Here is a 27,989-nt window from a genome sequence, read left to right as displayed (position 1 = left end):
ATTTTGAGCACTGAGTAATGGCCTATATGATTATACTTTGTATGTGAATATCTGCAATGTCCTATATGATTATACTTTTGTACGTGAATATCTGCAATATGCTTTTTCTAATTCCTTCATATTAGGGGAATATTAAGGATGAAGTCTTGGCAAACAGGTTGTTAGAGTTCCTAATGAAAAATGTGTTTCATCAGAAAAGAGCAGTGTTTAGACATAACCTAGAAATAATCAAGACAGTAATAGAGTGCTGGAAGGACTGTCTGAGCATACCTTACAGGTAAATAATGGCAATAAAATATGGTTGAATATATACAGTTCTCCAAGAGCTATAGCAAAGATGGGAATGAATGACCTTCTGGATACTGCTGAACTACAACAGCAACCCCAGCAGGCATGGGCCATAGTTAAGAGATGCTGGTAATTGAAGTTCAGCAGCAGTTGACCTGCTGGTTTTATACCAAAGCTTGTTGTCATACCTACTTTTTAAATAAACTTGGGCTGATTTGTTGTAATTTATTTGGTAATTTGAGACTATACATACAATTTAAACTTGGGCTGTGGTTTCCTCTAGAAAAATTAAAAGTCATGGAGTCAGTGCCATTAGAAGATTAAATGAGGAATAATTGGGGAAAGAGACTCATTCCCCATTTTGATAGAAAGAGGCTTCCAACAGTGGATTAACTTCTGTTATTCCAAAAGTGCCACTTCTTTCCTAAAGCATTTATTTCTTAAACTGTCTCATCTTCTGCTCCAGGTTCTTTCACTTGTCTACGGAGAATATCTGCCAAAACTATCAAAGCTATTTATCTATCACTTCCAAAATCAAGCATTTTTATACACCATTTGTATGCTTTTGTTCTTTTCACTGGGAATGAAACTTTTGTAGTTCCACCAGAATTAGATGGCTTATGACATACGTCTCTATAATCCATGAAATTAAATATCCTCCCTTGTTTTGACATGTCATAACATACTGTTGTGTTGTACCTGTTAATATGTTTTCTACTACAGATTAAGGTTACTATGGTAACTAATCATGGTGAAGAGGTTGAATTTAATTGTCCCCTTTTCACATGTTAATGGTTGCATTGCCTAAGGGAGGAACTTGCCCGAACTTGTTTTAGTTTCAGTTTCCCTTCTATGTGGGCTTGCAGAGAATATGCAGCTGAGAGAAATCTCTCCTCTCAGCAAACAGCCTTTAAATATGTTTGTTTTCTGTAAATAAAATTATTTTTATAGAAATGCCTGGTGTGTGACTTTTCTGATCTCTCCTGGGCCAAATGCTTTCCTAGCACTCTGCCAACAGCACTGTCTGTGACAACTTTGTTCACCAGTGAGTCCCATACAGAAGTCAGCAATCACAGAGACTCCTCAGATAAATTTCGGTTGCAAGCTGGGATGAACTGAAGGAAGATTAAGAGGGCATTTGAAGAGGGCATTAAAGCAATTCAGGTTTTGTTGGGGGTGAAGTCGCATGAACGTTCCCTTCCCTTAGTGACAGTGAGATTTAAAGCATTGCTAATAATTTATTTGTAATAGCTGTATCCTGCCTTACCTTTAGAAATTCAAGGCAGTATATGCAGCACTCGCTCCATTTTTTTTTTCTCACAAGAACAGTTCTTTGCATTAGGTAGAACTGATAGAGAGTGACGGGCCAAAATCATCCAGTCAGCTTCCATGGCTAAGGGTGGATTTGACACTGAGTCTCCTAAATGGTAGACCAAGGCTTCAACTTCATCTATGGGATACTGCTCTTTTATTAGATGCCTCCACTGTACAAAATCAGGAAGGATTTTAACAAGGATTTTTGCATCACACTAAGTCATTTGTTTGTGCTGCCTAAGATTGATAAGTAATCCCAGCTATTGTTTATGATTTATGGCTCACTGTGTTATAGTAATTGAGCCAGTGTCCTGTCTACTCAGCAATCTCTGTTTAAGTAAACCATGGCTTAGTGTTGATGAGTGATTCCAGTTATTAAGTGACCAGTGTTTTGCTGTACATTCTTTTTCAGTACAAACCTGATACTCTTGTGTTTCTCAATGGTTACTTGCTATTTCCAGTACCTTCATCCATATCTTTGCTTGCTGCAGGATAATATTCGAAAAATTTTCTGGTGGAGATCCTAGTACAAAAGACAATTCGGTGGGAATTCAGTTATTAGGAATTGTTCTTGCTAATAATTTGCCTCCGCATGATCCAAAGTGTGAAATAGATAGTATAAGGTAAGAATTACAGCTTCCTGAAATAATTTGATATTTCTGTTAAGGTATACTGAGCATAAAACATTTAGCCAAGAAGTAAGTTTTGAAAATAGGAAGTGATAATCCCAAAATGCACGGATTGATTGTCTACTCTGGAAAAAAATGGAGAAATTGGTGTATATTTTAGCAGCTACTAGTAGTGGCCATTTTCCTTAGGAGGAGCTAGTTTCAACATTCAAAACCAGTGCTTCTTTGAATGTTTTTTGAGCTTTGGATTAAAAAATTTAATTGCTTTTTGTTCTTTTACATATTTATAGACTTATTTCAGAAATCTTAAGCTTGGACATGTTTCAAATGTGGGAAAGAGGCACAGGCGTTAGGATGTTATAGGAATTTTCAATGGATGCAAACTGACCATCTTAAATTTAGAGAATTTATAATAGAATTGGGAGATATAAAAGACAGATATACTGTAGTTCCGGAGCTCTTGAGACTTTACCTGAAGATTTCAAGAAACAGTGAAAGCAGTTAATATTTAAATTACATGCATTAGAAACTTGGTAAATCATCCTGTTAGAACTAAATGTAAAGTAAGTGAGAAAATTATTCATCTTAATGTCTTTCAAGGGAATAAATATGCATTTTGTGAGAACTAAACAATCTTCCTTATTTATGTTAGATATTTCCAGGCTTTGTCTAACAACATGGCTCTAATAAGATACAAGGACGTATATGCTGCTGCCGCTGAAGTACTGGGGCTCATTCTTCAGTACATTGCTGAGAAAGAAAATGTGAGTCCAGTATGCATTACAGTTTATGATTCTAGAACCAAAGAGTTAGCTTTTTCAGTGCAATGTAATTTTTAATCTACAGTCGTACCTAAAATATTATGGGTTTACTTTATCTAGTCTATTGAATATGGCATTGAAAGGTAGAACAGGGGCTTGATAAATACTACAAAAGATCAGAAATACCTTGCTGGATCTCATGAAAGATCCTTCCAGCCCAGTACTCCTTCTCCAGTAGTGGCCAGCCATTTGACTCTTAAGAAGCTGTAGCAGGAATAGTTCGCAGCATTATGATAAAAGTATCCTTCATTTGTCTCTGAATGAAGATTTATAGGCACTGAAAAAGAAAAATGGTTTTTATGGAATTTTCTTAAAAGAATAACTGAGGAGGTCACTTTCAATTCACAGCAGTATTTTAATTATTGCTAAAATATTTGGCCAACATGTTAAGTTTTTAACATTCAATTTTTCAGACATTTGAAGGTCCAATTCATGACATGGTCGTAAAACAATTAAAGCTGCATCAGAATGCCAGAGATGACAAATTTATTGTATGCCTGAATAAAGTCGCAAAGAACTTCCCTCCTCTTGCTGATAGGTATGTTAGAATTGTGAGTGGTTCTGTACTGTTGAGATGATGAATTAATAGTTTGGTATAACATCTCGTACTTTTCTGTTTTCCGGTCATGGGCAGATTTATGAACATTGTCTTCTTTCTGATACCAAAACTTCATGGAGTAATGAAAACTCATTGCTTGGAAGTAATAATGTCCCGTGCCCAAGAAACAACTGATCTGTACTTAGAGTTGAAGAGTAAGGAATTCACGCAAGTCATGTGTCACAGGTGAGTGAAGGCATGATCGGTAATAGTTTCTTGGTAGAACAGTCCATCTTAAAAATGTCTTTGAACAAACTCCACTTGAACAAATGGGAGTAGATCAAGGTGTTTTTTTGTCATTTTTTCTGGTAACAGGAGATGTTGGGATTATGTCCCTCCTCAGTTTTGATGGGGGATTTGATATGATTCCCCATGATCAGAAATGAAGGCAACAAAGGTGTTCTATTTATTTTCCCCTTAGAGATGATGAAAGGCAAACAATATGCTTAAATATTGTGCACAAGATGTTGCCTAAGCTGAAACCAACTGAAGTATTAGAGCTCCTTCCTACAATAACAGGGTTCATTTCTCATCCTTCACCATTATGTCGGGGCCAAATGTATGATGTTCTCATGTGGATATATGATAACTACAGGTAAGACTCAAGCTTAGGTATTATTATAAACAAACGTTCTGAAGCTGTTTTTCCAGGATCCTAGATTTCACTCTATGGTCTGCAATTTAATTTAATTTAATTTAATTTAATTTATTAATTTTATATGCTCCCTGACAAAATACCCAGGCTGTGAAATAGGTTTTGATTAGAATTCTTTACTTTTGTCTTTATTTTATTTCCTCCTACCAAAGAGAATTGCTTCTTCTCCTCCCATTTTCATCTTCCTGTCTTACAGTTTGGAAAGCCACAGAGCAAAATGCCTCAATGCCTTGTTTCTACATGGCTGAATTTCTGTCAACATTTTTTGCCCAAACCAGCAAGGAAAAGGAAGTGTTGGATGCTGCACAAGGGGAGGCCTGGGTCATATTTATTCTGCAGATCGTTCACTTTAGATTTGTAGCTAATGGGGGGAAAAGCTGGAAAATGCAGTTAGATATTCCAGATTTACTATGTATTAGCCAGTTACCTCTTTCGTTTCTCTTTTTCCACTTCCAGGGAAACTTCAGAATTCACATTCATTCACAAATGAATGATTGAATGAATATTTCAAATGTTGTCACCACCTATCTATCTCCCTCAAAAGAGGGACTCTGGGCGGGACTCTTGATTTTACATCTGATTGTTACATATGGGGTGTATGTTATGTACAGTCAGGCTTTGACATATAACATAGTAGGGATGTGCAAACCATCACCACATACACGCTTGGGCAATAGGCATGTGTAAAACTCCATAGGAACAAAACATTATGAACATGTATGAATTTGTGCCTATGCACATTATAGCAAAACTGCCATTAGCTGAATTTCTGTGATCTTGGGTTTTTCAGTACTTTGGTGAAGGAAGGAGTAGTGGCTTGAGTAGAAAAACTTCTCATAGAATCCACAAAACCAGAGAAGCGCTACTGGTAGGAGCACCAGCAGAAGTAGAGAGTCTGAGGGTTGAAAAGAAAGGCCACTCAATAAATACAGGTAGAATAGGCAGAGAGTTTAGTTGCAGAAATTTGACAAGAATAATAGCTGGAGGAGATGACCAAGGGAAGAAGGAAAAAATATGAAGTACAGCTGAACAAAAAAGCTGATGAGAACCTCAGAATACATTATCTCTGTTTATTAGAGATTATGTACTAAGGGAAGGAATGTGAGACAGAGACAGGATATTAAACAGGCTAAGGATTCCGAACCAGATTAGGAACAAGAAGAGGCACATGAAGTAATTTCTCCTTCCTCTTCAAAATTTATCTTACCGTGGAAATCTTTGGAGCAGCTCCAAATATTCTTTTGCAACTTAGCCAAAGTACATACAACTGAAAAAAATGCATCTCCTTTTCTTTGTTTTGCTTGAGTTTATAAGCCCCTCTTTTGGATCCTAGATCCAACAGAGATATCTGAAGCTTGTTGTTTAACAGCCATATCTAAATGTAAAGTAAACACATAAATAGCTTTCTTCTGTTTGTCAGTGATATGTTGATATTCTGAGTGGTCTCATGTAATAAATTTTATCCGGTGCAAACCACCATCAATATTTTTGTGTGAGTAACTGAGGTTTAGTAGAGTATGAAGTTGAATTTTCTTTTATCAGTGATTCAGAAAGTCAAGCAGATGAGGAATCTTCAAAAGTGTTGAAATTGGCAAAAGAAGTTTTACTTCAAGGACTGATCGATGAGAATTCTGGACTACAGTGAGTAATATAAATTTTATTCTGGAAATCAGAATTTTCTTTTTAAAAACTGAATTGTATCCACTGTGAAATTGTGCATGTATACACATTGAGATCTCAGACTAAACTGTGTGTAATTAATTTAATTTTAAATCAAGTTGAAATGCATATCTTGTTTATTCAGAATGATACAGAATTGCAGTCTAAATGGCATAACAAATTCTGAACTTCTTTGTGAAGGTTGGAATTAAGCAAACTTTGTGTCTTTAATTTGGGAATGATATACAGATAGTTCTTGCTTGCCAAACATTCATTCAGCAACCATTTGAAGTTACAACAGTGCTGAAAAAATAACTTTACGGTCTATTTACGACCATTTGTTAACTTTGCAGCATCCCTCAGTCACATGATCCCCATTAGTCAGTATGCGTTGTCCTGTGCCTAACCTGTGTTTCCATGCCCCTTGCAGAGCAGATTGATTAGAGAGAAAGGGATTGCAAGAAAGTAAGCTGTTTGCTCTTCTATGCATCAAAAGCAGTGCAGTTGCAATGGCAGCCCAGGGCTGGGAGCTGCAGGAATGCTACGCAAACAGCTTACTGTCTTGAAATCACTTTCTCTCCAATCTCTCTGCTCTGTGAGATGGGGAGAGAGAAAAAAGCAAGCAATTTCTGTAGGCAGTCTCTCCTTTGCCTGACCCTTCCCCCCTCCCCCGAGCCTGCTTGCTTGTGTCTTTTTCCAGCCAGAAAGCACAGTCATGGTCACATGATTTCCCACTTAGCGACTGTTTTGCTTAGTGGTGGAGTTGCAGGTCCCAGTTAGGGTTGTTAAGCGAGGACTACCTGTATGGGACTTGAATCTTTCCCAACAAAATTTATCCATTGAAGGATCATTTACCCTGCATTTTGGAGGAACATTCTGTTCTTTCCTAGCATAAAAAAGGAAATTCTATCAATAAGTTCAGGTCACTATTTTCATATTTTTTCTTTGATAAATAAAGGGAGTGATTTAGCTAGACATAAGGATATGTTGCTATGCCATGCACTAAGTGCTTTATTCATATATTTACATGGCTACAGGATTATTTGAAAGAGAGCCAGTTTGGTCTAGTGGTTAAGGTACTGGGCTAAAAACCAGGAATCTGTGAGTTCTAGTCCCACCTTAAGCATGAAAGCTGACTGGGTGACCTTGGGCCAGTCACTCTCTCAGCCCAATTTACCTCACAGGGTTGCTCTTGTGGGGAAAATAGGAGGAGGAAGGAGGATTAGGTATGTTCGCCGCCTTGAGTTATTTATAAAAATAATAAAGGTGGGATAATAAATAAATAATTTGAAATTGACATTTGCATATTTATTTTCTTTCACAGATTAATTGTTAGGAATTTTTGGAGTGATGAAACTAGGTTACCAACAAATACTCTTGATCGCATGTTGTCTATGCTAAGATCCTTGTACTCTGACAAAATTGAAACTCAGTATTTGAGTTTAGCTACGAATTTTCTCCTTGAAATGACCAGCAAAAGCCCAGATTTTTCCAGAAAAATATTTGAATATCCGCTTTCTGAATGTAAATTTCAGGTGAATGTATATTATTTTGCTTTGTTTAAGAGTTTATTGGAGTACTTTTTAAAAACTAAAATTCTTAGATCAGAGGTAGATCATTTTTTAAAATATTTCATTATATTAATTGTAATTTTTATGTTAATTGTTTGCTTTATTAGAAGTAAAGGGAGATATTAATTTTGATTATTACATTTAAAAAAACTGAAACATGCAAATTGCATTTCTATTTTTACCTTGATAAATTGTATTGATATTAAAATTGTCATTTACTGGTATACAAATATCACAATGAAGAAAAATAGAAGAGAGGAATATGGTGAATTATGGTGCTCCTTATTCCATACAAGTTTTATGCATCTCCAAAAAAGTATGAATCTTTAAATTTCCTTATGAAATATTTACAAAGGTTGCATGTTTTAATATGGTGCCACCTACAATATATTGAGATGGTGGGGGTGGGCAGAGGGATAATATTTTCCTATTTTTATGAATACGTGAACCACTTTGAAGCCATCAAGAAAGTTGGGAATAAATAGGCAAAGAAATACTTTTATTTTAAATGCTGAGGTTGTAGGCAACAACAGACACTATCATTTTTTAAAAACTGAAAACCTTAAAATCATCTTTAGGAATGAATCTCTTTTAAGTAAATGTCAAATGGGGCAGTTTTCTCAAGCTAATAGATGCATGAGTTGATTAAAACTGCACCATGGTATCTATCTTTCCCCAGCTACTGCTTCTTGATATATTTGAAAACAGTCAGAAATATACATAATTGGGGAAAATAATATAGCTTAAACATGTGCAGATTTATTTAGTAGTCCCTCTGATTTTAGTGGGATTCTTCAGAATACATTTGCATAGGATTATAACATTTGTGTTGTTATGACACTAGAGTGATGATGTCAAGATGCCTTCAAGTACTTCATGTATTTGCTCTCCAGGACTTCGTAATTGATTCCAGTTGGCGGTATCGAAGTACCATTCTTACCCCCATGTTTGTGGAGACTCAGGCTTCCCAAAGTGCTGTTAGATATCGCTCACAGGAAGGATATATGGGTGGCCAGCTAAGGGCTACTCAGCAGCAGTACGAATTTACGCCCACCCAGAATATCAGTAAGTAACCTATACCATTATTGCAAAGCACTAACGTGTCCTGATGAAATTGTCGATCCGTAAGGGACACATGATTCTGGTTTTGTGGCATTAAAGAATCATTCCATGCAGAATTATATTTTTTTTATGTTTCTGGATATCATTGATTTTCTTCCTTTCATACATGTCTTTGCATTTCATATAGTATATTTTGCATCTCAGTTTTTCGATCAAACCTTTCCTGATACTCTACTGTCATTTTCTTTAGTAACTGGACAAAATGAAGGGAAAATATGGAGGGGGAGAAGCTATTTGCTTTTATATAGCTTGAACTGTGTCCTTAATGCTCTTTTTACAGGTGGAAGGAGCTCTTTCAACTGGCTAATAGGAAATAGCGTTGACACCTTTGCAGACTATACAGTTCCTTCCTCTTCTGAATCAGTTTCTTCATCTATGTTGCTCATTAACAAGCGTACAGACAGATCTCACAAAACCACCTTCAAACCATTAAGTCCTAATTTTGGGGAAAAAAGACTGGGTTTGCCAGGAGATGAGGTTGACAGTAAAACTAAAGGTATTGTTGCTGTTAATCCAATTTCTTTTTGCCTTCTTTCCTCTAAGCATATTTCATGGTCTAAATCAGGACTCCCCTGTGGTAAAACCAGGATTTATTTGGATAGCAGTAGCATAATTTGCTTCAAATTTACACTGGGGATAAACATCCTTTAGGCCTCACCACCACCCCAAAATGATATACTAGATTTCTTATATTGAGGTTTGTTCTTGGAGTTAACATTGCTGTCTCCCATAACTGTTCTTTGTAAATCAACAATACATTTCATAATTTCACATGAATTTGTATACCCCTTTTCCAAATACCACCAATTTAATTTTTCTTTTTATGGAATGCACAAAAAAACACATCTAGTGCCTACTAAAATGAAGGCATAGTCTATTACAGTTTCATTGTTTTTACCTGAGATACTAATGAAACCACATTCAGTTTTAATATATACTTAAATGAAGTTGTTTGAAGAGATTTTAGTAGACATGTCTTCATAAAGAACTATGTGCTGAATCCAATTATTTATGCCAGGAGGTTGCTGGCAGCAGATCTGTGTTGATATCTATACTTGCTTTTGTTCCATAGTTGATCTTTCAGAGATGCAAATAAATGGGAAAATCATCTTGCTTTTACCTTCTGTGCCCAATATTAAATATGCACATATAAATATGTAACAAAACAGATTTCTTCTTTGAATGGGTTTTTAAAATTAGGTAAAAAATTGCTGAGAAATAATTATCTGGTTGTGTTTAAGTTTTAACTTTAAATATGCGAACAGGTGCATCCGTTGTAGAAATCTTGCTACAACATACCTTGTTAGAAAATTTGCAGAACAAGTATTACCTTCAGCCATTCTATCATTCTCCAGTCTCTTTTTTTCTCTAAAAAGACAGCTTCATTAGAGATGGGGGAGAGGGATATGCTTCTGTATAGGAATATTTGTGGAATCTACATGGCTCTTACAGATGAATACTAAGTAGTTCCTAATCAGAAGCACTGCCTGTTTATATAAACATGTTCAAGGAGACAAGTGAAAGCAGTGGATAAGTGAGGGTAGTTACAGCCTTGCAGGAACTTCTGCATGGGGCTGCAACAGTGGGCAGGGAATGCTGATTTAAGCAATTTAGTACTTGTCCAATCATGTTCTTTGTTCAAAGGAACAACCACAAAAACGTGACTTAAAGCATGACAGTAAGAAGGCTCTTAAAGGTATTCCAATTCTGTCCCAGTCTCATTACAAATCTTAAATTATACAATTTATGAAATTCCCAATTCCAGGTTTTGGCTAGCAAGGTTGAATATGGGATTTCTTGAATAGTTTTACTCTGTAGGTGATGGAGTTTTTAAAGGTTAATAAAAGAACTCCAAGCAGCTAACAACTATCTTGCAAAGTAGAAACATGAACCAAAAAGGAACTTGCACATTAAGCTTAATTACATTCAGAAAATAAATTCAGTCTTCACACAGTAGTTAGGTGAAGAGAAAAAAAAAGGTAGCTTATTTATTCAGTAGATCTGGATACAAGTAGATTCATAGTAGAAAGCACTTATTCATCACTGGTTCTTTGTAGACACATTTCTATGTGGAATAGAAATGTCTGCATGCAAGCCACATAAAAAGAACAAGAGCTGCATTCTGCAGCACCTCCTGCTTGCAGGTGTGCCCAGGAGGTAATGGAGATTGTTAATCCCCAAACCCAAGAAGAAGGAAGAAGTGGAAATCAGGTGACCCATGTGACATCCCAAAAGTACAATAGAGATGCATTTACTAAAAAGACCCCCTTATGCTTATGAGACAATGCTGAGTTGACCTCGATAATTCCAACAGTAGGTTTAAAAGAATTTCCTTCTACGTGCATTAGGTATAGATGAACACACAGAAATTTTGAGACTACGGAGACGTTTCTTAAAAGATCAAGAGAAACTCAGTTTGATCTATGCAAGAAAGGGTGTTGCTGAACAGAAACAAGAAAAGGTTAGTTTTCTACATATCTTCTTCCAAACATGCCTGACTTGCATGTTACTATGCTGGCACACGGAGTTTCAGTTGGTGAAGCGATATGGATTATAGTAGATTATTAAATGTTCTAATCATGATACAGTTGTGCCTTTTTATGGTATAAAAATAGGATTAAAATGGTCAGTAATCACAATTGGTTTGAGAGTTTAAGTAGCAATCTTTTATAAGGTCTGGATTTCCTGCTTAAACATCATAAGTGATCTCAGTGTTCGCAGTTCAAAGAAAGAATAGTCTGAGGCAGCCACACTACATATGGAACCAGCTTTTGGGACTCAGTAGATGCTTTATGAATGGTAGCATCCTGAAGGCATGGATTTTTCTGGGTTGTGAGGCAACAAATGGGTCAAGAAGTAAATTTGGGTTTGAAAATTGGGAATTAAGTGTCAGCGATAGTGGTGAACCTCAGGTGAGCTGACTGCCAAATCAATGTGCTATAAGTCTAAGCAAGTTAGTAAATAGATATATGGGACTAAAGAATGAGAGCTGGTTCCAAGTTTCAGAGCAGCTAGAGCAGTGTTTTTCACATTTGGCAACTTTAAGATGTGGACTTCAACTCCCAGAATTCCCTACCCAACATGCTGGCTGTGAAAATCTGGGAGTTGAAGTCCACATATCTTAAAGTTGCCAAGTTTGAAAAACACTGAACTAGAGTATTTAATGAGTGATTCAGGATGGGTCAGAAGAAAATGAGTATGTTTCATCTGAGTCAAGAAGAGATGCCTTAGGGAAGTTTTGTGTGTTGGATTGCTATCATACTCATTTAACAAAGGGTAGACTGGATAAACAAAAGGTGTGCTATTGAAATGTCTAAACTTTTTAATCTTTTAGGATGGTAGAAATTATTCAGAATTACTCTTTTTTCCCCCTTCCATAGCTCTGGAGCAAGCAGGTCTGGTGTTTTCCTCATGGGTTTACTGACAACATAGAGGGAGAGTAATTTCAAGAGACTGAAATTCTCTTCAGTCTCATTCACAAGGGAATCCAGTCCAGATCAGTGGTGGAGCCACATAATGTGTACCTGGCAGTTCCAGAAGTTTTTTAATTTAGCTGTCTTTTCCTGAACTAAAGAGAAACTTTGAGTCAAAGTATCCCAATGACAACTGAGGAAAACACAAAGCATAAAATGGATGTATGAATAGAAAGCCAATCTATCCTTTGTTGTGTTTTGCTTGGATAATGTCAGTTGAATGAGCAAATACCTGTTCTGTCAGACTTGATTTTAAAGAATGGGTGATAGCTGTTCCCTTTATAAAGTTAGAAGTTTTTAGATCCCTATTTTTATCCGCACACATAACATTTCTTAACAGATTCTCATTGATGGGGGAAAATCAATGTACTAATAAAATCAAAGTATCTGCTTTATTACTGAATTTTTGGAACCATATTTTTTTGCTTTAGTAAAAAGAGAGATTAGTATTTAGGGACAAAAATATGATAGAATGTGAAATGGTTCCAGAAAGCTTTAGAAGTTTACTTTTGATTTTGCTGTGATTTCTACAAAGCATTAAAACTAATGTATCTGTGAATTATTTAAGTTACTATGTGAGGTGCAAATCAAATCAGATCTGATCAGATCTTTATTAGAGATCTGATAAAGAGATTAGAGATCAGCATTAGGAGATCAGCATTAGAAATCAGCATGAGGAGGGTGGGGTACCGTCATTAAAAAGCATAGAAGATACGTCAGAGTAAAAATAAAAATCTAAAAAAAATATGAAAAGGTAGAAGATATAAAACATACATGAACTAAAAACAAAGTATCTATTAAAAAACAATCTAAAAGAAGGGATAGGAGCATTAGATTGGTGTAGGGGAGTGTAAAAGGTTAGTATGTGGAAGACTATGTCAAGTTGCAGAGTACTCTAATGTGGCAAACTAGGTGCTCATTACATCTAGTTTATGGCACAGGTCATCATCTGATGAATTTTAAGTGCTGCTGCACAGAACCTAGCAACACTGTGTGTTGTAGCAGGGTTGGTATCTGAAAGCAGCAGGGAAGTGTAGAATTGTCCTGTGTGCCCTGGGTATTTATGCAGTAATGGTGAGATAAGGCTAGTATGAATGTCTCTGTAATACAGGCGCTGGAGAAGCACATGGCTGTGTTGTTTCTGTGTGTCCAGGGTCTCAGGGGCATGTCTCTCCCGGTAAAGAACCTTTCTGTATTGGCCTCCAAGGACAACTGAGGGGAGATCATGGCTTTGTGCCTGGTGTTTAGGTTCTTCGAGTTTAATTAAGTATGCCGTAGGGGAAGCAGAGTACCTGTTGGATTCACTGGCATTAAAGGTTGGGGTCCCAGTCGGTGCTCTGTGTCTGCTACACGCTGTTTAATGAGTGCTTTGGCCCGATCATATTCCGTGCTGAGTAGAAGACCTGGAGAGAAGCCCAAGGATGAGATTTTAGTTGCCCCTGCCTGTTTCCATGTGGACTGAAAGTCACCCCTCATAGTTAATGGGGCAAGGCCAAGGGGAAAAAAGGATAGTCTGAGCCAATAGTTGAGTATGGTCAGCCACACTCTAGCCTCCACTGTTATGGGGCCTGTCTCTAGCTGCAGGGTGGTATTAGAGACATACTTCAGGACTTGAAGAGTTGATCTTGTGTGAGGTGCAAGTTTTTGCTGCTTGTGACAAAATGATAAATTGTTGCAGGAAATAAAAACCCAGCTGAAGATGAAGCATGATGCTCAGGTCACTTTGTACAGAAAATACAGGCAAGGAGATCTCCCTGACATCCAGATTGAATATAGCAGTCTAATTACTCCTCTGCAGGTTGTGGCACAGGTAGGCTATTTTATCAAGGATTCTTAATTAACATCTTTGAGCTGAACAATTTTAGCAAATGTATTTTAAGAACAGTATGCTTAAAGTTTAAATCAGATATTCTTGTTGAAGACCCATGAATGTAGCTGTATTTTTGTACTAGTTCCATTGAGTGAATTCAGTTTACATATTATATAATATTTGTTTTCTTTAAATGATTTTAAAAAATTGTTTAGTCTTAGCGTGTCATTTGATACCCAGGGTTTGATTCCACGTTTTGTAGGTTACTGCATTCTAAAGAAATAAATTGCTGTTTCCTCAGGTTGAATAGCCAGTGACCCTGTAGCAAACCTCATAATGGGGCATTTCAAATTTAAAACATGGTATGACACATGAGGCCTTTTAAAGTCGTTAATGTTGAACTAGAAGTGTGTTCTTCTTACATGCTTCAGAGGCTGGACTGTTCAATAATTTCATGCTTGGTTAAGCATGGGGGGCCCCTTAGATTTCAAGTCTTGCCGACTTCAAGAAACCAGGTGTTCAGAGTTCCTACTCTGTGACAGTTTTGTCAAGCCAGCAGCTACCCAAATACTTGTTTGGCAGTTTATCTGATCTTGACAAAAAAGACTTCCGTCTTACATGTCCCTTATACCCCAGAGAACACAGTGGTCATAAAGACAGGGATAGCTATCAGAATAGTTTATGGCAGGCCTGCCATTTCTCTGTGGAAAGGTCTGAAGTCCCAACTGTGTTAAATAATAATAATAATAATAATAATAATAATAATAATAATAATAATAAGGTTCATGTATTCTGAACCTGATTGAATCTCAGGTCCTTCATGGTAAGGAAAGGTGGTGGGATTATACTGTACAGAAAATGCTTTTGTTTGCTGTGTAAAAACAATTGTCTGGGAATCATATTTGCACCCTAGGAGATTGGCATGTTATCATGAACAAACACCAAATACGTATTATTTAGATACGAACTTCACTGAATGTATTTGGTTCTTTTACTTTCAGGTGTTTCATAGAGTTTCAAAGGCAATTGTAGTCTCCAGGTGTTTAGAGTGCAGAAAGAATATGTTTTGTGTAACTTATAATGCTATCTTACCTGTGTTTCACAAGTTTAATTGCAGTTACAGCAAGGATTTTAGTATTTGTCACCTTTTAAAACAAACCTTTCACAAGAACTCACAGATCATTCATTATAGCTCCATAAAACCTAATAGTTTATTGTGTAATATTTCCTGCAAAACTTTAAAATGTATGCTTTAAATTTGAGTTAGGTTATAATATGGAAATTTTATATTCCATATTATATTATATTCCAATTAAAACACTGTCTTCCTACTCTAGTGAGTATATTCTTTATACTGTGATAGTATTTCTGTAGTAGAGTTGTAAGCAATTATACCATTTATGTGTCTGTATATCATTTACAGAAAGATCCCACTCTGGCTAAACAACTCTTCAGCAGCTTGTTTAGTGGAATTCTGAAAGAAATGAAAAAATCCCGATCTCTGGCTGAGAGAAATGATATCAGTCAGCAGTTGCTGCATGACTTCAATCGCTTTTTAACCACAACTGTGTTGTATTTCCCACCATTCATAGCTTGCATCTTGGTATGGCATTCAATGCTATATTTGTGAATTCATTTTTTACTTTTGTTTCTTTATGCTTATGGGCAGTATGAATGAAGACAGCTAAAATTGAAGATGGCACGTGCTACTAGCAACAGAGTCTAGCCAGTATTCTTTCCAACTGGGAGATGATTAATTGATTGATTGATAGATAGACAGACAGACAGATGGCAATAATTTGAGAAACAGGCAATGTTGTAGCATTCTTAACCTAGTAGATGCATTCTAGCCATTGGCTTCTAGTTGTAGAGCTAAATACTGTAAATGTTAAACCTAATTCTTCAAGGTGAGTGCCAGGAAACTAGGGAGGCACAAGATACAAGTAAAGTATTTTAGATCTGTTTCTAAAAACATCAGGAAAGGGTAAAAAATGTTCTTATATTTAATGTTGGTGTCTGCAACTCAGTTAATATTACTCCATTCTCAGAATGCAATCCATATCATTAATTGTTTATTTGATATAATAGGAAATGACCTATCAGCACAAAGAGTTGCTGGGCCTCAGCTCTTCCAGCGTAAGTACTAGCTGTTTAGCAAGTTTACAGCAACCGGTGGGCATCCTGCTTCTTGAACAAGCTTTAGTTCACCTTTCTCCTGTGGAGCAGCCGCCGCCCTCCAAAAGAATGCGTGGAAAGACAGAACTTTCACCCGATGTGACTAGGTGGATTGAACTTGCTAGGTAAGTTTTCCTCGAGAAAGAAAATATTTGCAGATTTTACCTTAAGTGGGACAAAAGTTTTAGAATTGTGTAAAAGTAAAGGTAAAGGTAAAGGTTTCCCTTGACGTAAAGTCCAGTCATGTCCGACTCTAGGGGGCGGTTCTCATCTCCGTTTCTAAGCCTTGGAGCCGGCGTTGTCATAGACACTTCCGGGTCATGTGGCCAGCATGACTCACGGAACGCCGTTACCTTCCCGCCGAAGCGGTACCAATTAATCTACTCACATTTGCATGTTTTCGAACTGCTTGGTGTGCAGAAGCTGGGACGAGCAACGGGAGCTCACCCCGCCGCGCGGTTTCGAACCGCCGACCTTCCGATCGACAGCTCAGCGGTTTAACCCGCAGCGCCACCGCGTCCCATTGTGTAAAAGTTAATATTTAAATTGATGTAATCAATGGCAATAACTTGCTTTGCATATTGTCAGAGTGTTGGATTGTCTTCTGAAGTTACATTTCTGTATATTTGATTTTAATTAAAGGAATCTTTATATAGCCAGCCATTTATAAAGCACATGTTATCCAATATTGAATCAGAAGTGGCACTGAATTAGAAGCCTTACTGCAAAAACCAACTTTCAAATACAGTACAAAAATACTAAGTTTTTTCCTGATTACTACAAAGAAAATTTAAAAAATATGGAGAGTCCAAACCAAAGATGTGACTAAAAGCTTTAAAATGTTATTAGACACCATACTTAATTTACTATTTGTCCATCTACTTGTTGAACTCAAGGTCAGAAATTCATGGGCATCAGATGCAGTCAGCAAGGCAGGCAGTCCAAACATGGCTGTATCCGTCATGTGGTTTGACTCAGAGGATTCAGTGGCCCCTTCACAATGGTATGAAGCTTTATTTGGGCATACCAGGCAACACCCTTACTCAGGTTGGAGAAATATCTGACTTAGCTGCAAACTATTAAAACAGATTTGACAGTCAGACAGATCCTGGCCTGATTTGGTGCCCTGAGCACCTAACTTTAGGATAGTTAATAAAGGAGGGGTTGCTGACTTTTAGTCTTGGTTCAAAATGAGATAAAATAAAAAGATTAATAGTTTAATTCTCTTGAATGAAGGGAAGATCTCAGTGAGCCTGCTGGCTACTTGAGTTAGAACTGATAGAGAATCACAAAATCTATGCATTTAAGAAATGATAAAGTGAAGGTTTCGGAAATAGATCAAAACTGAAAATAACATGTGGGGTGCTCAGGTGGTAGTTTAATCAGCTATTCTATCATGGGATAAAGGTGATTTGGGACTTGGTTGTATTTTGTAAAGACTGGCCACTATGAAGATATATAAGTAGGCTGAAGTTACGACTTGGAAATCAGGCACGGATTTGCACATATCTGCAATTTAGTTCAGAACTGCTCTCCCCTTGCTGGCTACCACCTGGCTTTGATCCTGGCAACCATCAAGCCTTTCTTTTTTGCTGCTTTTCTCAAAACAGAAAGGATTTGTTAGCCAAGGTATCAAACTGATGATGGTAGTATGTATTATGCAAACTATATGAATACAGAAAGTTAGCATGGTTGAGTTTCTTTGTATCCTAAGCTATGAACTTTGTCCTGGATTTATCTGTGTCCTTGGAAATTTAGCTTAACCTCATTTATTTGAGGAATGAATCATTCTGGTAATTTAAAGTTTTTTTTCCTCCAAATGTTCTAGGCTTTATCGATCTGTTGGAGATTATGATGTTCTGTGGGGTATTTTTAGTGGACACATTGGCACAAAGGAAATTACTCAGAAGGCTTTGTTAGCTGAAGCAAAAAGTGATTATGCTGAGGCAGCTAAGCAGTATGATAAGGTACAATATTGTTTATAAAGCACAGCATTTTCAAGTATCTAAAGGGGAAAAAAGATTGAATATCACTTAAGAATGCAAACACAGCCTCCCTAAATCAAAGTATGATCAGGATGCTGCCTGAGGAAAAACAAGGAGCCTGAATTGTGCATAAACATATTTAAATTCTATGAAGACTATTAAATGCAATTTTGTAGTTGTTAGTATGCTTAAAAAGATGGGACAAATATCTGTACATGTGCCTTCCACCCCACACCTTTTTTCAATTTAGGTCCATATAGAAGGTATTTTTATTACCATGGCATATAATGGTACTTCTCCACCATTCATAACCACTAGGTTATATATTTTAACATACCTTAAATATTTTATTGCAGTGTATTCTATTCTAATTTTAAATGGTATAAAATGGATTTTAATGCTATGAACTGTTTGGAGATTAATAGCATGTTAGGCTTACAGAAGCATTTAAAGTAAATAACTACTATAGGCATTTACTTAATGCCAAAGAAAAAGCAGTACCAAGAAGGATGCATAGATGTGGCTTTTCCTTGCTGCCTAAGTCTGGGTCAGCATGTGCTGGGGAGCCAGCAAGAGCATGTTTTGGTGCATCTATAGGCCAAGCACTAAAAAAACTACATTTCCTACCTCCCAGGAAGATCACTGGGGCAGCCAAGTTTTATATGTTACTTCCAGGCCAGATTAAAAAACTGGGCTCCTACTGATGGTTGCCCTGGGACTGGAGAACTACAGAAACAGGGATGATGTACCTGAACTGCTTAAATGCCTGTTTATGACTTGCTATTTCATGCAGGAGTTAAATACCGGATTGCCTTTTTCTCCCCAATATTTTCCTTCTATTTTGTCTCCTGCCTCTCTTTCCAAACTGCTGCGAGCCAGTTTGGCAGAGTAAAAATCTGGCAAAAAAAAAAAAAAAGTAAATAATTTAATGAAATATTATAATTTGCGATCATTTCTGAGTAAGTGGAATTACAATGCTTAGTCCAGTCGCTAATGAAAATAGAGCATATACTGCTTGTTTTGCTGTAAAAACCAAGAAGAAAATGCTATGTAGCATTGTCTATATTTTAACTAGAAGGAGTGTTGCAGCACATGAAAATTAGCTTTGTTGAACACAGTTTTAGAAGATCCTTAGAGTTTTTTTTTTTTTTAAATTCCTGTGCTATGAACTCATGGTTCTCTTATACTGACTCATCAGTAGAGCACAGGCATTGAATGCAGAAGTCTCTCTGGTGTTTTTAGGTGGAGCTAGGAAAGGCTTCTCTCTAAAGACTGGGGAGTCACTGCCAGTGAATGTAAATACTGATCTATATGGGCCAATTGTAAGGCATCATTCTGTATCCCTAACTGATGGCATGCTTGTATGTGAGCATACTTTATTTTGTAGAAGTATTTTAGTTTTGTGGGAAAAAGTGAATCTGAATTCCATAACTAAATTCATATAAATCACAGTGCATAACTTTTTCCAGTAGCCTTTAAGTGATGAATGCAGGCTGTAGTTCAAAAAAGAATGGATTGGCTAGGAGAAAAGCTAAAATTATTTCATTTATATTAAAACAGATCATATATTTAATTATTTTTACTTTAAAAATTACAATTTTGAAACAACTTCTGAAAGTGTCTGGGGACTTCATCCAAGGCTTTCTGAGGCTGCCTGCCTTGCTCTGGGTTAATCACTAACACACATTGACTGTCCTTGGATTAATTGCTGAGCTGCAACTTCCTTTGCTTCGGTAGGCACTCTCTATACAAGACTGGCCTGATGAAGAGCCAACAGAGGCAGAAAAGGATTTTTGGGAACTTGCATCCCTTGAATGCTACAACCATTTGACAGAATGGAAATCTCTGGAATACTGCTCGACTGTCAACATTGATAATGGGCAACCACCAGATCTAAATAAAATATGGAGTGATCCATTTTATCAGGTTTTCAAAAGATATACAGATAGAGAGATAGAGAAATATAGAGATATACATATAAATATGCATGCATGCTTCTGTTCTCATATTATATTTGTGTGTCTAAAGGAAAGGAGTTAATTGAACAATTAACCTTCCCTCTGACAATTACATCTCATAGTACATTTTTAAAAAAAGGAAGAATAATCATAGGTATGCTGTAGTTAAACCTTTATGTGAGGGAAGAATTCTCAGTTTTAATACTAATCTTAAGTGGGAGAATCTGGTTGTATTTAAACAAGTATAATTTTGTAGGCTTTTCAAATTAACATGCCATGTTAATGTATGGTTTATCACATGAAAAAATAATTCCAATTTTCCTACAATTTAGGAGGCCTATTTACCTTACGTAATTCGCAGCAAGTTGAAACTTCTCCTTCACGGCGGCAGTGACCAGTCTTTGCTGACATTTATTGATGAAACTATGAAAGCAGAAGAGAAGAAAGCTGTTATAGAAATGTATTATAGTCAAGAGTTGAGTCTTCTCTACATTTTACAGGATGATTTTGACAGAGCCAGATACTATGTCAAAAATGCCATGCAAGTGTTCATGCAGGTACTTCAAAATAAATGAATATAATGTCATGCTAATTGGATTAACTAATCAGGAGCATTATGTCATTCAGAAGTTCTCTATATGTATCTACCACATCCAGCAGAATTAAAATGGGATAAATGGGCTCATAATAGTTTTATTTCCTGATACTGTCAGGACAAGATGATTATATCAGGGAAATCCAAGAATAACCGGTGATTATCAGATAGAAATTCAAAATGAAATGCTTTTTCTCCCACAGAACTACTCCAATATTGATTCACTATTGTACAATAGTCGTCTGATCAAACTGCAGTCAGTTCAGGCTTTAACTGAAATACAGGACTTTGTCAATTTTATAAGTAAACCAAGTAAGTTCCCCCCCCCCCCTTGATACAATAGTCTCATTAAACATAGTAAATATATTGTTTTAGTAAAATAACAGCTCAAATAGTCTTGGATATCATCAGTGGATAGCGTTGTGGGGTTTGGTTTTTTTTTTTTGACATTACTGATTTTATTTGTTTTTGAATCAGTTGGTTCAGGTACAGAAAGACATATGAAAAGTTTGATTGAAACTATTTCTGCTTAGTTAATGCTGCATGAAGACAGATTTTTAATATACAAGAAGTATTAAAAAGAGTTTCTGATGACCAATGAAGCTGATGTTTATAAAACAAATGTAGTTTTGGTTCATACAATATGTTCCATTTGGCTTCAGCTTGATGTGACTTTGTGGTTTATAAATTATTGTTTATGGTCATATGCCAGTACAGCTTAAAATCTGTTACTGACCATAATGGTTTATTTGATTCTTCACTTGCTGAGGGTTTTAAACATTTTTGTGTTTTTCCAATAATTGCTTTTTAGGTAATTTAACTTCTCAGACTTCTCTTAAGAGATTTCTCAATATTTGGACAAGCAGATACCCTGATAGCAAAACGGATCCTATGAATGTTTGGGATGATATCATTACAAATCGGTAAAAACAATCTGATTCAGTTATTGGTGTTTACATGTATTTTTTGCACACCCAAGAATGTCCCCAGTGAAATCTCCCTTCCAAGAACACTCTTTTGATCACTTGAAATCTACTTAAGGTCTATTAATGCCTATCAGTTTGGGAGAAAAATGGGGCCGCTTAGTAATAACTTGAGGACTTCTGCAGACTTGTGGGACTTCCTAAATAAACAAAAATATCTACACTTGTAAGTTTTAAAATACCTTTTATTATGAGTTTCCAAAATGTATTCAGTGTTGATTGATACACTGTGGATTGGTTCCTGTCCTCAACTGCTCAGTTTTACTGCTGGAACTGACTGTGGAAGATCATCAGAACTCTAATAAAATCATTACTATCTTGTTGTTTATGCCCAGCTCTCATTTCGTATGAGACAAAAGAAAAATCCCTTTTAAAAATAGTTGGATTGATCCTCAATTCTTCCTTCCTTCCTTCCTTCCTTCCTTCCTTCCTTCCTTCCTTCCTTCCTTTCTGCAGGTGCTTTTTCCTGGACAAAATTCAGGAGAAATTTTCTAGTGCCCACCTAGATGATAGCATGGAATTAGATGGAGAGGGAGATTCTACTTTCAACATGGAGGTGGACAATGAGAAGGAAGATATGCATTCACTGATTAAAAACTGCAAGTTTGCTATGAAAATGAAGATGATAGAGTGTGCTAGGAAACAGGTACCCATGACCTTTATTTTATAAGAACAAAATGAGATAAAATATAGCAAAATAATAAAGCCTTTATTAAAGTATATTGTATCAGCTTTGAGAGATCCAGTTATATTAATTCCCTTAAAATATTCTTTAGAATGCTAGGGCTGTATGTGCTTATCATTATGCCAAGGTTTGTTTTAATCACAGTTTACTGAGTAAGACAGCATCAGATTTACCAATGAGCAAAATAATTGGCTTATTTGACCAATTTCCACTTCATTTTCCATTAATATCTTTTTGCTAGTGTCCAGAATTTACCCTAAATGGTCTAATGACAGTGACAGACTGTTTTGTTTGTGTGTGTAGAAATGTATTTTCTGTTTACTGTGAGATTTCTCTGTGTTGGGGGTTTGGTGTTAATGGAGACATTCAGAAGTCCATCTTGTATGTGAGTTTGGTTTATGTGCATGTGGCTTTCCTATATGTTAGTGTTTTGTTGTTTTTCTGAATCGTTTGTTGCTTTTTGAGGAGGAATGTGTTTTATAGGGAGCACATTTTTACCCATGCATGAGATTTTGATGAGGTTATAGAAGGTTAGCTTTGGCGGGGGGAGGCAGGAAACAATGTTTTAAGTATTGTGATTTGCTCTTCTGCACTGCGTATTTTGCTGTGAATTGGTGGCAGATACATGATCTGGTGTTTGGAAGTTTAGATCTCTATTTGTCCCTTCCTCAGACTGGTCTTTGGTATGTATGCTGTATCTGAGTTACTGTCACACAGACGTGTGATTTGTCCAGGGAAACTGCCTTGTCTCTTGAATATTATAGAAACAACTTTTGAAATGGCAGGGAAAACATTCAAAAGAGACTTCAGCTAATAGTGTCTCCTGACCCATAATAGCATCAAACATAGATATTTGCAAAAAAGTTAACATGAATAAAGAATCCCAAAAGCTAATTTCTCAGTTATCCTGATTACAGGATAACTCCCAACACTCAGTTTTAAACTGTGATTTAAACTGTGATGACCTACAACACAACACACCAATTATACATTTTATAATATAAAATAAATATTATAAGTATATAATATTTATATACTTGAAGTACAGAAGTGTACTAATATTATTTTTTTATTTTTTTATTTCTCAAATTTATATGGCTTCTCACCTCTCTAGTGAAACTCTGAGTGGCACACAGAATAAAAACATAATCCATAATGCCTCCCCCCCAAAAAAGAAAATAAAAAACTAAGCTGAGGTCTTCCATGAAAATCTCAGATCACATACAATACACATAACACCTAGGCCACAGCCCCCCATAACTAACATCCTGGCCCTAATGCTTAGTGTTTGGAGGTTTACTTTGGGACACTTCACTGAGGTTTGAAAAATGTGTATCTAGATTTCAGTGTTCTTTATTTAATAATTGCTAGTGGCCAAAACATCCAAGGAATGTTCTTTCTCATTTTGTAAGTGTCCTCCATATATTGTAGTTCCATTAATTTATTTGATACAGTTCTAAACATTTTCAAAATTTGCATTTGAAATTCAACTTGGAGCACTATTTTTAAGAAGTTCCAACCCTGGTTCTTGTTGATGCACTATAAGATAAAAAAGGTAAATAAATTTAAAACCAATATTGTTATACTTTATTTGTTGGAGAGTGCTAAGTAAAGGTTCTGATAAACTTGTTGATCTTGCTTCAAGTGAAGATGATTGTACCATTCTGAATATGGCAGAAGAAAGGATGTAAGTGGATGGGATGAGTCAAAGTCCCTGAGGAAACAAATCAAACATTGGGTGTTGTTAATACAGGTAGCCCTTGTTTAGTGACCACAACTGGGATTGGCAACTCTGTCATTAAGCAAAGCAATCACTGAGTGAAATTGTGCTTATGATCTTACTTTGGCTTGGCTTGGCTTTACAGACCAGTGAAGGTCGTAAATGCGAGGATTGGTAGTAACGTTACTTTTTCATCACTGTTGTAACTGTGAACAGTTGCTAAATGAGGCAGTTGCTAAACTAGGGCTACCTGTATGCATTTTACCACTTTTGGGTTGGCGCTCTTACATATATTTTTTAATTTGCTGTATTAACACATAACTCCAAGTCAGTATTTATGGAACAAGCCAAAATGGTGAGATTGCACATCACACTAAATCAAAAAAGTTATTTCTGAAAGCTTAATTAGGTGAAGAACTAAGGCCACAGGAAAAAGTAGACTGTGAAATAACCTCAAATTCTTCAACCATTGTATCTTCCTTCTAGAGAGGAAAAAAAGTTTACAACATTGTGAATTTTCAACAAGCAATTTTACCTAAATCCAGGCTTGTAAAATTAATTAATGGAGGAAGTATTTTTATTTAAATATTTAAATAAAGCACCTAATCAGTCAAAAAACCCTGTGTTAGCACTGTGGCATTCCTGTAATGCTTATTATTACTCTTAATTTTCACATGTTGAACTGAAGAGATCCGCCCTTCTTCCATATTCTTAGGATAATCTCTCCATTTTTTTCCCCTTGTTGGACTGGCAAAATAGAACAGTTTCTCAGTAGCCATAAAGCTTCTGAAGGATTTGCATGGGGACTCTAAGACCTGTGAAGACTGGCGAGTGAGATGGAACCACAGCTATTGCTGCTTCAGCCACAGTCGCAGCCAGAGTCAAAGTAGTCCTGAACAAATTCTTACAGTACTCAAAACTGTCTCTCTACTGGGTAAGTGTTTTGTGTAGGTTTTCCTTCAATACATACGGACATCATGATGTCAACCTTAAGAAAGGATCCTTGGTGGTGTTTTCTAGGCATGCAGTATTATACCAGAATATCAATTTTATAATATTTTGTCAACAGATGAGACTAAACTGAGCAGCATGAACAATAATGTCGTTACTTTCCGTAACCAAAACCTCCTCTTGGGTACCACTTTTCATATATTGGCCAATGCCCTCTCCAAGGATCCAGGATGCCTTGATCAAATTGAAGAAGAAAAAGCTAGAAAAATCTTGATGCTTTCAGAAGAAAGACCTGATAATATTGAAAAGGTAAGGTTCCCTTCTCCTAAAATGTGAATACTAATTAGAAAAATAAAGATAGAACTTGAGGATTTTTTTAAATTTTAAATTTTGTTTTTGATCTGGTCCAAAATGTGTGATATAAAAGCAAACTGCTGCAGAAAATTCTACAGGATATTACTGTTCTCATGGACTGCATGATATTCACAGCAGAACCAAGCTCTCTTAATAAAGAAGCAAGGGCACAGGTGAACTCTGTTGTTTGCCTATTTTTAGCCCCTTTCATTCTCAATGACTCTTTTTCCATTTATTTATTTAGTAGATATATGGCTGCCTGTTTCAAATACATGGCTCTTGGCAGTTAACAATATAAAAAATGATAAAAACATACACGCTCACAAAAATAAGACACACAGCAGCCCAGAAAAATTATAAGAGTAACTATCAGTCATTCAGCACAACCAAGAAATGTGCTCTGTCATACACCTGAGGCCCTAGGCTTGGGTACAGAGCCAAGTCTTCAAAGCCTTATGGAAGGCCAACAGGGACGAGGCCAATGTAATCTCTGGAGGGATGATGTTCCAGTGGGCAGGCACCACAACAGAAAAGGCTGCCCACCTGGGCCCCGCCAGCTGACAGTCTTTAGCAGATGGGACATGGGGCATGCCTCCCCCCCCGCCCCATCAGACTGGATGGGGTGGGTAAGAACTGTCTTTTCGATTGCTTCCTAGATACAGATAAGGGAGGAGAAAGGTGTTGACATAGATTGGGACCGAAGTTTCCTTTAGATCTTAAAAAAAGCATGGATGTGAGAATTAATTTTGGATCTGAAGTAGTTAAATAGATTCCTGAAGTACAAGCATTTCATACACACAGTAGTGCCCATAACAAAAGGATTAATTTGAGCTCCATTGAATTCTTGCAGATGTATTTGTACATTCTGATCAGAGATAACATTCCATTTAGATTCTTCAGGTAGTATTTTTCTCTTACATGACCACAAGCACTTCTAATGCAAATTACCACCCATTCCGCCACCCCTGCCAGGAGCTTATGATCATGCCTTTCTTTCTCTTTTTCCATTTCTAAAAAAAAGTCAAAACAAGGGCTGACAAAAGGTCCATCTACTCAGACTTTCTGTTTCAAAGAGAAGGAAAGCTTAGGAAGCTCACAAATATGACATGATTGTCACAACTTACAGTATAGTAATGAAAGCCGTATACTAACGTGTGCATAAAGCACATGCAGCCAGTTGACTTTATTAAATAAACCCAGATTGTAGTACTTTGAAGTTAAGAAATGAAAAAGGTGTGACACTCTTAAGAAGAAGAAGAACGGTTAAATAAATACTCATGTTTGGGTCAATAAGTCTTTATTTCATCAAGACTTCCCTATTTCTTGCTTCCACAGTTTCCTCTTCTTTCAACTATGAATCTTGGATCTGTTCTTCCCACATGTGTCCCTTAGTTTTGTCTCTTGGTGTTGAATCAAAAACATTTCATAACCCATTTAAGCACTCACATATAAACTTCTGTTTTGTGTTGTTCCCTATTGTGGTTTGTGATCACAATCACAAGATTTCTCATACATTATGATTTCAGGTGATAGCAGGGCTGAACAAGAGAGCTTTTCTGTGCTTTAGTGGGGCTGTGAAAAAAGCTGAAGAGGAGGTTCAGTCCCTGTCATTTGACCACATAGATATAAATGGCATTATTGATGCTTATATGACATTGGCTAATTTTTGTGACAGTCATCTCCGCAAAGAAGAACAAAGTTCAGCAGGTGAGTTAAAAGATGAGTTGTTCATTATTCCTCTTCTGCAAGATGGAATGAAATCAATGCCAAAGAAAATTAAGTTCAAACTGATACATGTCATTTTGACATGGTTAAGTCACCCTCAGTTGATCTCAATTTTGTGTAGTGGTAGTGTCTGCAACGTAATGCTAGTCTTACAAGCCTTCACCTTTATTTTGTCCTGATAAATACCAGCTGTTACCATACTAAGGATACATTCCTGCTATTTTTTCCCATGTGGACTAAAATCAATTTAGTTTTGCCACACTATAAAAATGTTACTTGATTAGAATATGATTGGAATAAGATACAGTTAAGAAAATAAAATAATAATAATAAAAAATTACTTCATATATATATATGTATGTATGCATGTATGTATATGTCTATATATTTATGTTATATACTTCATATATAACATAATTGTATCTATTAATTTTGAGTGCCCCAATAATGCCATAAAACATATAGTAGATGGGGATATTGTTCAGAACATAGCAACCAAAATGGGAGGTAAGAAGCGCTTCCCCTGTGGGAAAGGGTACAATATTTGGGACATTATACCTCAAAGCAAAAACAGGTAGAAGGAAATAAAATAGAAGTATTATAGAATCATGCAGAGAGATGGAAAATATTGATCATATTAAAGCAAAGTATCATCTGTCTATTGAAACTAAAGGCCACTAAATTTAAATAAATAAGGCAAGTAGATTTCTGGACCAATAAAAAGAGTATTTATTTAACAGTATATGGTTAAATGCTGGAATTTACAGCCACTGTTTGTGACAGTAACCAGTTTAGGTTATTTTAAGAGAAACTGCACAGATTCATAAATGAATTAGCTATTGCTATCAGTTTTAATAGCTATTCATTACCTCCTGAATCACAGACACGTGCCCTGGAGTCAAGTTTCTGTTAAGTGAT

General features: G+C 36.3%; 1 protein-coding gene across 1 annotated transcript in view; it reads left to right on the top strand.

The window, feature by feature from the left end:
* Positions 1–27,989, top strand: part of PRKDC (protein kinase, DNA-activated, catalytic subunit) — a 108,490-nt gene that overhangs the window by 58,878 nt on the left and 21,623 nt on the right. The window contains exons 50-72 of the mRNA XM_063299249.1: positions 126–277; positions 2,094–2,225; positions 2,884–2,995; positions 3,466–3,590; positions 3,687–3,836; positions 4,072–4,245; positions 5,848–5,946; positions 7,289–7,499; positions 8,429–8,600; positions 8,938–9,153; positions 11,006–11,118; positions 13,809–13,940; positions 15,364–15,543; positions 16,029–16,240; positions 17,944–18,082; positions 19,838–20,026; positions 20,391–20,615; positions 20,857–20,965; positions 21,465–21,576; positions 22,093–22,282; positions 24,801–24,975; positions 25,111–25,301; positions 26,873–27,053. Coding sequence (XP_063155319.1) covers positions 126–277; positions 2,094–2,225; positions 2,884–2,995; positions 3,466–3,590; positions 3,687–3,836; positions 4,072–4,245; positions 5,848–5,946; positions 7,289–7,499; positions 8,429–8,600; positions 8,938–9,153; positions 11,006–11,118; positions 13,809–13,940; positions 15,364–15,543; positions 16,029–16,240; positions 17,944–18,082; positions 19,838–20,026; positions 20,391–20,615; positions 20,857–20,965; positions 21,465–21,576; positions 22,093–22,282; positions 24,801–24,975; positions 25,111–25,301; positions 26,873–27,053 — 3,691 coding nt within the window. The remainder of the gene's footprint in view (positions 1–125; positions 278–2,093; positions 2,226–2,883; positions 2,996–3,465; positions 3,591–3,686; positions 3,837–4,071; positions 4,246–5,847; positions 5,947–7,288; positions 7,500–8,428; positions 8,601–8,937; positions 9,154–11,005; positions 11,119–13,808; positions 13,941–15,363; positions 15,544–16,028; positions 16,241–17,943; positions 18,083–19,837; positions 20,027–20,390; positions 20,616–20,856; positions 20,966–21,464; positions 21,577–22,092; positions 22,283–24,800; positions 24,976–25,110; positions 25,302–26,872; positions 27,054–27,989) is intronic.

This window comes from Candoia aspera, chromosome 3 (assembly GCF_035149785.1).
Source record: "Candoia aspera isolate rCanAsp1 chromosome 3, rCanAsp1.hap2, whole genome shotgun sequence".
NCBI classification, from domain to species: domain Eukaryota; kingdom Metazoa; phylum Chordata; class Lepidosauria; order Squamata; family Boidae; genus Candoia; species Candoia aspera.
The sequence above is the reverse complement of the archived record's forward strand: the minus strand, read 5'-3'. Positions and strand labels throughout refer to the sequence as shown.